At 39.5% G+C, this 12,882-nt stretch overlaps 1 protein-coding gene across 2 annotated transcripts; it reads right to left on the bottom strand.

Moving 5' to 3' along the window:
- Nucleotides 1–2,075: 2,075 nt before the first annotated feature.
- On the bottom strand, nt 2,076–4,769 carry LOC110770011 (scarecrow-like protein 30). 2 transcript variants are annotated; one of them, XM_088255224.1, is made up of 2 exons: nt 4,561–4,769; nt 2,076–4,384 (listed from the first exon to the last, which is right to left on the bottom strand). In XM_088255224.1, exons 1-2 carry the CDS (start codon nt 4,579–4,581, stop codon nt 2,246–2,248), a joined length of 2,160 nt encoding a protein of 719 aa, XP_088111350.1. In that variant the 5' UTR covers nt 4,582–4,769; the 3' UTR covers nt 2,076–2,245. The 2 variants fall into 2 exon arrangements, with proteins under 2 accessions (XP_088111350.1, XP_021829776.2); XM_021974084.2 differs by having other exon boundaries at nt 4,588–4,769.
- Between the last annotated feature and the right edge of the window lie 8,113 nt (nt 4,770–12,882).

Below are 12,882 nucleotides of genomic sequence, written 5' to 3'. Positions count from 1 at the left end.
TAGCATTGTGTGCGCTGCTAGTTGGGATGTTTAATGTGTTGTTTTAAGAGGTGGAAAATATTGGGATTTATTCATTTTTCAGGGGAAACTTTGTTGAAATTTGGGTAGAACTCTCGGGCCTTTTTCCGTTATTGTTCAAGGAAGAGTGTTATTTTAATAAATGGGCCCATCATCAGTTGAACGTCGGATGGTAACATGGTTTGTCACGGATTCCAATGAGGAATCTGGGGCGGGTCCTGTCACAAATCTATTTTTGGAATACTAAAATAATTTTCTAATAATTGAAACTATTTTAAAAATATATTCAAAAATTAAAAATACTTTTAATCAAACCCATTTTTGGAATACTAAAAACAATTTCTAATAATTCAAACTATTTAAAAAATATATTTGGAAAATAAAAATAATTTTAAAGTCCACAAAATTATTTAAGATAAGTAAATATAATTAATTATGATTGATTAAGTAATTTATGAAATTAATTAAATACTTAAATAATAAATATTCAAATATATTTAAAGCGTATAGCCAGGCGGCTATACTTTTAAAATATTTGTTTATATTTAAAGAGTATACCTGCGCGGCTATACTCTTTAAATATATATATATATATATATATATATATATATATATATATATATATAAAGTATAGCCCCGCAATTATGCTTTCAAAATATTCATTTAAATATTAATATATTTTAGAGGTATAGCCGCACAGCTATACCATTAAAATATTCGAATATATTTAACAAGTGTAGCCGCCCAGCTATACTCTTAAAATATTTGAATATATTTAACGAGTATAGCGGTGCGGCTATATGCTTTAAATATTAATATATTTTAAAAGTATAGTGCGGCTATACTCTTTAAATAAAAATAAGGAGGAATTGCAACCCCTATAATAACAAGAGAATGGTAAATAATGAAGAAGATGAACCAAATTCATATGCAGATCAATAAGCAAAACAAAGAGATCACTTAACCAATAGGTCGTTCGAAAACAAACCACTTGTTAAAATCTACCTCAAGGCACACTCAACTAACTAGGTTTAGGTTCGGTTCTGTCGTACTAACTGTATATTAAGATCAAAACTCTAATCGTAAAACATACATTTTGAAAATATATTAATATTTAAAGAGTATAGCCGTGCGGCGGTACTCGTGACATATATTCGAATATTTTAAGGGTATAGCCCCGTGGCTATACTGTTTGAATATACGAATATTTTAAGGATATAGCCCCCCAAGTTGAAGAAACCCACTCCACAGCACAAATCCAGCCCTGGCAGATGGTGGGCTCCACGAAGACTGGGCAGGCCCAAAGGCAAGAACAAACCGAGCTGTTGCTTGAGGGCGCTGACATCAGCGAAGAAATTTTTTATAAAAAAAATCAAAACAAATTATGAAAAACTACCAAAAAAATTCATAATCCTTTTTTATACAGACCTAGCAATTTTTATTTATTATTAATCTCATACATAAAATAAAATAAAACAAAAAAATTAATCTCATGTGAAGAGTAATTGCCCTTGGTTTGCCATGACAAGGGGTTAAAAAACCAAAAAATATTGCTAGATCCGGTACTATTCATATGAATAGTGCTTGCCCTTACTTGCCTTTGCCATTTGTCATGGCACCATGGGTGGAAGTGCTATTATATTTATGTACGTGGTTGCATCCCTCTAGCTAGGCTGAGGGATTTACAGCCCAAAAAGTGGGCTATTCGAGACAGATTTTTGGCTTAGGTTGCTACGTCTTGGAGTCCCACGATGGTTCAGCCTGCTTTAAACCGGAAAGGCTAGAATGATGAGCTAATTTGAGGAGTTTATTTGAGGAGGTGAAATCTCACCATCAATAACCAAAAACAAAGTACAGGGGGGGTGCATTGGGGGGTCCACACCCCTTTTGATGGTGAGATGGGCCTCCTCACATAACCTCCTCAAATTAGCTCCTCCCTATAGAAGCTCCCTGCTTTAAACCCCCCATTGGGCTTGCTCTCTTAGTCGCTAATAGTGTACATGCATGTACAGCAAACTGCATTTGATCATCCATATCAATTAGTGCTCTGTTTCAACTTGGATCAAAATATTACAAATCCTAGATCAAGCTCCCATTGGAAAGATGAATGAATAAAATTTACAATCAACTCAGTACAACATGACAATACGGTAAACACAACTTCGCCACTGGAAGGAAGATTAAAGGAAAAATTCAAGAGCAAACACACTAAAGATTTAATAGTGGTCTAGGCTTTTTTCCAAAAGGAAAGAGCCCTAGTGGTTTTTCCTTTCCAGCCCTGCAGCATCCAATGGCCATCTTCATCAATCCTAAAATCATTATGATAACCCATAAACTTCAACATTCTCTTCACTCTCTTCAAAAGCTCTTGGTCTAGTGGGAGCTGCTTGAACCCAGCCCTCACATTCCTAACCTGCCACTGCTTGTATGTCTCAGGCCTTTCAACTCTTTCCAGTCCCTCACACGCTACGACATTCAATATGTCCCTACCATATACAGCTTTTTCGAACAACAGCCGCCGTTCATCTTCACGAAGAACACTGGCCTCGAACATATCAAACAGTGCAGAGAAGTGGAAGAGTGCCTCTCTGAACCGTGTGACAAAGAAGGGTGAATTGTATGTCCCATTGACAACCCCATGAATGAATAGGTCTGGATTAATTTTCTTGATCAACTTTAGGACAATGTCTCTTGGACTGTTCACCATCACTGTCTCATCAGGTATGTGCTTTAGCCGGTTCATACAATTGACCACAATTACCTCATTTCTGTCAATTTTAAGATCCACAAATTGGATTGTTTCCCACTTCTGAGCAATGACATTGTACTCAAATGGGACATTAAATCTCTCAGCATATTTTTTAAGGCGACGCCCCGTCTCTTCAACCCTTTCTGTAGGTCGGAAACCTGGTTGGGGAAGCTCAATTGCTGTGATACGAAGCTTAGGAGGTCCACCTGGTCTCTCAGAGAGACGGTGGATAAAGCAGGGCCATTGGAAACCATACGAAATGCCAAAATCAATAACGTGAAGCCTTGTTGCTTTTTCTGCTAGTTTCAGAATTGTTCTGTTCGCCATGAAATTAGACAGCTTCTTGAAAGGGGATGTAGTAACATATACCTCATGAGCTTTTAAGATTTCAGCAGCTGATATCTGCATACTAACAAGGGGAGAGTATGATGGTGTTCTGGCTCCAGCCAAGCGTGCCTCTAGGCCATCCGCAAAGTAATGAGCTAATCTCTGGGTAGCATCACCATATGGGGAAGAATGCTGCCTTATCTGCTTGAGTAGTTCACTTGCAGTTCTTTGGTCATAGCTTGCCACAGCTTGTGCACATTGAGTTAACAGTGTGCTCAAATCTACTAGTTCCCAGTTGTTATTCTGTTTCTTTGAACGCGCTGTTTTAGACCCTTTTTGCTTGTTGCGCTGCAACTTCCCATTTCCCTCAGTTATCAAAGATTCATCAGTAGAACAAGACTCAAACTCATGATTCCCCTGACAAAGTAATACCTCATCAAACATTTCTTGCGGCTCCGAGTCGTCAGCAAAAGCAACTGGCTGCTTGTTGCTTCTGCCTTCTTCTGGATAATCAGCATCCTCTCTTTGATGATTTTTCTTTCCCTTTGATCCATTTGTTGAGTTGTAGCCATCATTGTCTGGCGTTGTCATCAGTATGTTAGTACTTGAAGGCCACTGATCAAGACCCGGAGGCATTAACCGGTACCCCTCAAGTTTTACATTTGGAAGGAACTTGCTGGCTTCCCCTAACCCTCCAGAATGCCCAAGACTATGCATCTCAGAGAGTGAATCTGAAACCAAACCAGCATCTGATAGAGACTGAACAAGAGAAGATTGGACATTTGAGGTTTCTGAAGGATCAAAAACCCAGTCTGTCTTTGCAGCAATAGAGCCATTACTTCTATGACAACTATGTGGGGAATCATCATCTGAGTTCTCAAAGCTTTGGTGCACAGAAAGAGGGAGTTGGTTAGGTGAAGGAGGGTCGTCCTGATTAAGCACATCATAGAAAGATTTTTCAGCAGCTTGGAGGGCCAAACAGTCCTGCAACATGCAGGTCTTACCCTCCAGGTCTTCTTCTAGAAGAATATCACTTACGTACTTAAGCACAGGGTGATTGCAATCACTAATGTCAATAGTATCTCCATCTGAAACAGAGCTCAAAGAAGTACTTGATTCACTAGGGTGGTCCAAATTGGTTGAAAGGCGAACTGGACTGGTGGATTCTTGATTTACTTGGAACCCATTTACAAGATTCTGATTAGAATAGAGTGAAGCTGAGCCATGGCCAAAATTAAATCTTTCCATGGAAAGATAATATCTTTCACGACGGGTATCCATAGAAACAATCTATCAACCAATTTACCTGGTCAGATTCTTAATTTTTCAAGAAACCCAACTGTGATATGAAATTTTGGAATAGAAAGCAAATTGAAATGAATATTGGAATCTCATGTGATGACTATTGAAAATGATTGAATAAAATGCAGAAACGTCTGGAATAATTAAGAAATATAGCAGAGTACCTCAGACCTGAAGAAAATCATAATTACCAGACAGCTTTAATGGACTCTGGGCGTGTATATGCATGGGATAATATGCTTTTCCTCTGAGAAAAACGGAAGCTGGAGGAGATCCATCTTCATAGCATTGAACCTTCTGGGAAGGCCTTGTTGAAGCGGGACAAAGCCAGCCGCCACTTTCCTGTTACAAAACACGTAGGATTATGACAAAAAGAAAAACTACATAGGATAACCAATGAAGTTTTGACATCTAGTGTTTTCAAGTTTGTGGAAGATTCAAGAGGACCATCCATTCAAGATGTACACCACAAACAAACCGACAAAGTTCTCAAATCAATTAACTATTTTTTTTTTGAGTTCCCATTATAGTTGTCATAGTTGTCTGTTCAAATTGATGTCGGTAAGACTGTATATTGACTATGTGAATATATATATATATATATATAATTATAGCATTTCCTCTCTTCTCATGCTTATCCCCTAAATCAAACTACTGTTTAGGTACTAAATAAAAGTAAAACATCACATGTTGGTTCTATTATAACTTTGACAAGTCCCCAGCTTGTTTTAGTCTTCCCCTTGCAATTGTGGTTTTCTTTTTCTTTTTCTTTTTATTCTTGCTAAGATACACTGACCAATATTATTCTGTACGACTTGTTTATTTGATTATAATTAATTAACATTTTAGCTATAAATTAGTTGTTTTGCTTGATGAAATTCTTTTCAATGTGATGTTAATTACATAGAATTTCAAGGTCAACTCAACTCTTTCTCAAACCCAAATCTTTTTTCTAGATTACTAGTTTTTAGTGAACGTGTGAAGATCATTTATTTGAAATCATAGTCTTCCTCTTAATTTAAATTTGTAACCAGATTTCGATCCTGGGTGCCATGAGGGGAAGGGGAAGGGGAAGCCGCCACCACTACTGTGGTGGTGTGGTAGACGTGGAACCCATTGACAGGATGAGCATATATATATATATATATTAAATCACCTTCCATTTGAATTTTCCTGCTGGGAGGTCCAAATAAGACCATCTTTAAGATTGAGACGTTCACCGAAAATTGTTGTCCAAGGAAGTTGGTTTTATACAGAGAGCATGGTCATTCAAATTCTCGAAGGACAAGACACCAGGTTAATTACTTGTACAGAAAGCATCCGGTGGACAAAGACAAAAGCAGAAGCAGCTCTCTAAATTAAATGTAAACAAGTCAAAAACAAAAATGGGTGATGTAGTTTGGACAGTGACTAGCGGCTCAATTAGTCAAAAAAGTGAATTGTATTTCTCCAACAACAATAAAAAGAGAATTGTCTTATAGTGGACCAAGATTCATCAAACTCTAAAATTTTAAACAACAAAAGTTGGTTTCCACCGCAACATTGATGAGACTTTCTATATTGGGGGCTATTTGTTCTGTTTTTCTTATGGAAGGAAATTTAAACTCATCACTTTTTTGTGTGGAAATAATCTAAATTCATTAGAGCATCTACCATCACTACTTTAACCCTCACCATCCTTTTTAAAATATATTCAGAAATTAAAAGTAATTTTAATCAAATCTATTTTTGGAATACTAAAAAAAATCTAATAATTGATATTATTTTTAAGGAAATTGAAAATAATTTTAAAGTCCACAAATTTATTTAAGATAAGTAAATATAATTAATTATGATTTATTAATTAATTTATGAAATTAATTAAAATACTTAATTATTTATTATTTATTAAATAAAAACTCATTAATATAATTAAATAAGGCTAAGATATTACTTAATTTCAAATATTAAACTAAACAAACTAATTTTTCATATAAATTTTTTTTTTTTAAAAGTCCACAAAATAATTTAAAATACTTAATTACTATTTAAATACTAATTATTCACTAAAGCAATAATAATTACTAATTAAAGTAATTAAAAAAGGCTTAAATATAAATATATTTAGTATAGCCGCACTGCTATATACTTTAATAGTATAGTCGCTCGGCTATACTAAATATATTAATATTTAAATAGTATAGCTGCGCGGCTATACTTGTTAAATATTAATATATTTTTAAAAGAATAGGTTTTATAATTAGAATTTCGATCTCAATATACAGTTAATGCGACATAACCGGATCTAAACCTAGCTAGTTGAGTGTACCTTGAGGTAGATTTTAACATGTGGTTTGTTGTCAGAAGACCTATTGGTTAAGTGATCTCCTTGTTTTGCTTATTGATCCACATATGAATTTGGTTCATCTTCTCCATTATCTATCATTCTCCTGTTATTATAGGAGTTGCAATTCCTCCTTGTTTTTCTTCATATATATTTCAGTAGTATAGCTGCGTTACACTTTCAAAATATATTAATATATACGAATATTTAAGTATAGCTGCTCGGCTATACTACACAAAATGGTTTTTACTTATAGCCTTTTTATAATTACTTTAATTAGTAATTATATTTTATTTATTATTTCTTTAGTAAGTAATTAGTATTTAAATATTTTACTAATTTCATAAATTACTTAATAAATAGTAATTAATTATTTTAAATTATTTTGTGGAGTTTTTTATCATACAAAATTAGTTTGTTTAGTTAAATATTTGAAATTAAGTAATATCTTAGTCTTATTTAATTATATTAATTATTAATTATATTTTAATTATACTTTATGGAATGAATAATTAGTATTTAAGTATTTTAATTAATTTCATAAATTACTTAATAAATTATAATTAATTATATTTACTTATCTTAAATAATTTTGTGGACTTAATCTTGGGTTGTATATTAATTAAACACCTCTAGAAGGCAGTGGAGAACATGCATGCAGAGTATTCTGCAAGAGCCATTAACGGGAAAGTATTGTTACATGCAATTTTTATAGAAAGCACCTGTCATTTCCATGCAAGTCATTTTCTGAGAAAATGGAAGCTGAATTAGGCATCAGCATTCATATTCTAGCAATAATCTTTACTTATATATTTACTTATTTTCCTTCTAAGAAACTAATGAGCTAGAAGTTTAGAAAGTTACCTGTTGAGGGAACCCACCGGTCTCCATCCGAGACGAGATTAACAGCTTCGCAGCGCGGTATAGCGGCACAGGGTCTCTTTCTGCCTACTACATTTTTTTCTTTTAAGAAAGAAGTGAGAATGCAAGATGAATGAAATTAGCTAAGAAAGTTTTATATCATGAACTGACCTGTTGAGCATGTATTAAACCCATTAAAGCCCATGCAGTTTGGACTAAGTTTGATCTTCCTTCAAGTGGTGTATATTTCTTGTTTACACCATAATTAACCGAGCATGTCCAGCCTTAAAACAACTAGCACCAAGGCAGACTTGCCTTCTCCCCTGCCGAAGGAAGACACTCTTCCAAGATGCCAGACACCTGCCAAGGCTCCCGACTGCTGAAGGTCCCAATTGCTGAACCTAATCTCAAGGACACGTGTCGCCACCACAGCGCTTGGACATAGTCCCACATCGGAAATCTACACAAACCTCTCATTTTCACTTCCTTATAAGTAGGGAACAATACCCTGGTAACTGGGGGGGACAAAATTCTCACTCTTACTGTTACTCTGTCAAAATTACCACTTACAGCTGACTTAAGCATCGGAGAGCCTTCGGCCGGCACCACACCGGTGTCCGAAGCTTAACGACTGTTTCTTCCACTTTGTCTTTTGCAGGGTATCTAGATACTGAAGGTCCCAGCCACCTAAACTGCTGAAGACCCAAGTCTTTACCTAAGTTGACCCTCTCCAAAGACCCAAGTCTTTACCTAAGTTGACCCTCTCCCAAAAAGAGCATCAACAGTTTGGCGCCGTCTGTGGGAACCGACTTCTGAATCCCAACTCCCTCTACCAGCCCAGCTGGCTCCTTCCCCTATCAGGCCCCGTCGCCTCTTCCACACCCCACACTCCACTATGGTGAGCGAGGCTAGCCATGCTACCCAGCGCCCCACACCCCGTGGGGATTCCTCCCGAAAGAAACCTTCGGCAGAGGGGGATCTCCAGGCAGAGGTGGAACGCCTCCGCGCTAGTGTAGTCAAGATGTCAGAAAACTACGAACATCTTCGCACTAAGAATGTTGAGCTGGAGCACGATTGCCGAGCCCTAAAGCGCAATGTGGAGAACACTCGCCATCGATTTATCCAGCAAGACCTCACCCAGGATGTCGAGCACACCCTGCCGAACCAACATGCCATCTCCCGTCATAGCGCCCCCATCCAGTCGAGGCCTGACAAAGGCAAAGGCCATCTTCATCCGGAGATGACCAAGTCGCGACCCCTCCACATCTCCCCACCAAGAGATCGGCCCCATAGCCCAACCAAAATCTACAAAGATTGCCGGGACCGTATCTCAGAGAAGCGGAAGAAGCCTATCCCCATCAATGTCGACCTCAGTGACCCAAGGGTGACGCACCTCGGTCCCCTACCAAAGCCAACCCGCGTGCTTACCCAAGAAGGAGTGGGGGACTCGGACGACTGGGAACCTCGCAACCCCGAAGACTGGGAGACCTACCATTCCGAAGACTTCGAACAATGGGAGGATTACCCTCCCCAACCCACCCAACACTTCAGGTCTTCGGCACCCAATGCTCTTCCGCATGCTGACCCAGCCATGCGCCTCCTCTTTGAGAAGGTCCGGCGCCTGGAGAGTGAGCAACACCGCAGCCACCAGCCTCTCTGGGCTAAACCTCGCCCTGGGCCCTTTACCGAACGCATCCTCAATTATCATCAAGAGAAGGACATTCAGCCACTTCGTATTGCCTCTTACGCAGGCACAGAGGACCCCCTTACCCATATCCATTCCTTCCAGTCCGCCCTCGGATGCAAGGGCCTTAGTGATGAGGGCATGTGTCTCCTTTTCCCTTCCACCCTCAGTGGCGCAGCTCTGAATTGGTTTTACCGGCTGAACCCCCGCACTATCAACTCCTTCGACAGTCTGAAGCAGACCTTCCTGGACCATTTCATGATCCAGACCGATCGCCTCTACTCCGCTGACGATCTGTACATGCTTCGGCAGGGTGAGGACGAACCCCTTCGGGAGTATGCTGCCCGCTTCAGCCACGAGTACTCTCGTTGCCCAGACACCGACGATCGAGCTGCATTCGGCGCTTTCAAAAGTGGCCTTAGAGAATCCAACTTCCGCTACCTAGTCCACAGCAACCCATGGAACACATATGCGGAGCTGATGAAGCAAGCAGCTATTCACGCCAAGGCCGAGTACTTTAACACCAAACGTGGCCCAGCCAACCAGTCGAGGAGCACCTTCGGTAATTCCCCATCTGCTTCAGCACCCACCCCGGCCAAACCTCACCATTCAACTCCCGTTCCTGACCACCAGGGTACCTAGTACCCTAAGAGGAAAGACAGCCACCAGCATACCTTCAACAACGAGAAGCGTAGCAGACACGACAACCGCCATCAGCCCCGCGGAGGCCACCCTCCCAGGCCAAGTGGTCGTGCCCCACTCCCTTTTGAGCCGAAGCCCAGGTTCGAGGTATTCACCACGTTGAACACTACTTATGAGAATGTTCTGGTCCAGGAAGCCCCCATTATACCCAAACCTCCCCCTCGGAGACTGCCCAACAAGCCTATGCCGAACACAGGCGTCTTCTGCCGATTCCACCAGTTCACTGGCCATGATACCGAATCTTGTATCACATTGCGCAACATCATTGAAGGCCTCATCCGGGAAGGGAAGCTAGACAAGTACGTGCAGAACCAATTTGGAAGTGCTCACTTGCCTAGCACTTGGCTGACCTAACCCTCAAAAAAAAAAAAAAAAAAAAAAAAAAAAAAAATTGAACCTGCCGAACGGTAGGTGACATGCAGAACCAATTTGGAAGTGCTCACTTGCCTAGCACTTGGCTGACCTAACCCTCAAAAAAAAAAAAATAATAAAAAAAATAAAAATTTGCACCTGCCGAACGGTAGGCAACGTGCAGAAGCAATTTGGGAAGTGAGGGAGCACTTGGCTGACCCAGCCATCACAACCAAAAAAAAAAAAATAAAATAAATAAAAAAAAAAATTGAACCTGCCGAACGGTAGGTGACATGCAGAACCAATTTGGAAGTGCTCACTTGGCTGACCTAACCCTCAAAAAAAAAAAAAAAAAAAAAAAAAAAAGTTTTTGAACCTGCCGAAGGTGTCATGCAGAATCAACTTGAGGAGGACTTGGCTCCTTGGCTCCAGCCAAAAAAAAAAAAAAAAGAGTTTTTGAACCTGCCGAAGGTGTCATGCAGAATCAACTTGAGGAGGACTTGGCTCCTTGGCTCCAGCCAAAAAAAAAAAAAAAAAAAAAAAAAAGGTACTAACCTTGTTTAAACCACCACGGAGTAAACCACCTTTTCTCCTCTTCACTTCCTTTTCCTCAAAGCTCAAGTGTGAGTCCTTCTCCAGTCCAAACTCTTATTTATAGATCCTCAAAAGGTACCAGCCTTGGGCCATGAGAGTACCCTAGCACCTTTTTCATTTTCCCTCCCAAATCTCCTACACAGTTTGAACTTCCAAAAAAAAAAAAAAAACCTGCCGAACGGTAGGTAGCATGCAGAAGCAATTTGAGGGGTGATTGTTGGCTGACCTAGCCACAAAAAAAAAAAAAAAAAAAAAAAAAAAAAAGAATAAGCCAAAACATCTAGGCCATACTTTTGAAGCTTGACGCAACTTCTGGGTTGCCAACTTGGGGGACTAGGGAATGCCCTACGACTCATACTAACCTAGGAATGCTCGGTCATAATTATGCAAAAAACTTACAAGTTCCCAACCCAGAAGCTACTTCTTGACCGCGAACTTGGGGGACTACTGTTTACACCATAATTAACCGAGCATGTCCAGCCTTAAAACAACTAGCACCAAGGCAGACTTGCCTTCTCCCCTGCCGAAGGAAGACACTCTTCCAAGATGCCAGACACCTGCCAAGGCTCCCGACTGCTGAAGGTCCCAATTGCTGAACCTAATCTCAAGGACACGTGTCGCCACCACAGCGCTTGGACATAGTCCCACATCGGAAATCTACACAAACCTCTCATTTTCACTTCCTTATAAGTAGGGAACAATACCCTGGTAACTGGGGGGGACAAAATTCTCACTCTTACTGTTACTCTGTCAAAATTACCACTTACAGCTGACTTAAGCATCGGAGAGCCTTCGGCCGGCACCACACCGGTGTCCGAAGCTTAACGACTGTTTCTTCCACTTTGTCTTTTGCAGGGTATCTAGATACTGAAGGTCCCAGCCACCTAAACTGCTGAAGACCCAAGTCTTTACCTAAGTTGACCCTCTCCAAAGACCCAAGTCTTTACCTAAGTTGACCCTCTCCCAAAAAGAGCATCAACATTTCTGCATAACGAAAGACCAGCTGCTTAGAGAAGAAACAAATTCCTATGCCAAGAGACTTTTTTAGACAAAACTATATCTTGGAGGAGAAAGCTCTTTCATGGACCAATTAATACCAGTTCCATTTTCTCCATAAGTAAAGGGGTTAATTACTTGTTTCAACAACAAAGATTGGCTATACAGGTTTCATATTAATGTGTGGCTAACAGATATATCTACGAAAACCAACATGATTTTAGTTAAAGAGCATCATTTAGCTGGTCCTTTGAAAATGTTATTAGCAATGCACAAGAAGAGTTTTACACTGTTATTAGAACAAAAGAGAACGTTTTGAATGGAAGTCTCCCACTGCACAAGCAAATAAACGTGCGTTGGTGAACACTGAACATCATCATCTCCGTAGGTGTGGGTCATCTCAGTTCTCTCTCAGAAAAAATTGCTTTCTCAGAAAATATATAGCTTTTTCTTCATCTTCTGTTGAGCTTGAATTAATTGTCAATCAGAAAATACAACATGCCAAGAAAATATATTGTTTCACCAACTTTATAGTACAGGTGGGGGCAACCTATCTCCAAGTTGCCAAGAAAATATTTCCCATAACTAACAACAAATGACAGAAAATGACAGTCTGGGCTCCTACGGAGGAGGGCCTAAATCTCTCACACATATCTTATCTAGAGCAACCAATGCACCTGCGGCATCCATTAAAACTAGACGAGAGGAGGAAGACAATAAGTGGAGTGACAAAATTACCCCCTTCAAAATCGCACGACATGAATTTTGACAAAATTGACGGTACGCCTAATGTTGCAACATTTTGAGACAATGACCAAAAGGTTCAAAGAAAAGAGTGGCAAATGCTCAGTGAGTTTCAGTGAGAAGATTTTAGTATGAGAGTGAAAACAAGAACAGAGACCAATAAATCAGAACCACAACTGTCTGTAACAAACATCCGAGAAAATTTCACAAGGATTACGAACCCCCTTTCAA

This window comes from Prunus avium, chromosome 6 (assembly GCF_965620075.1).
Source record: "Prunus avium chromosome 6, drPruAviu1.hap1.1, whole genome shotgun sequence".
Taxonomy (NCBI): domain Eukaryota; kingdom Viridiplantae; phylum Streptophyta; class Magnoliopsida; order Rosales; family Rosaceae; genus Prunus; species Prunus avium.
This window is presented reverse-complemented; position numbering and strand designations above follow the sequence as displayed.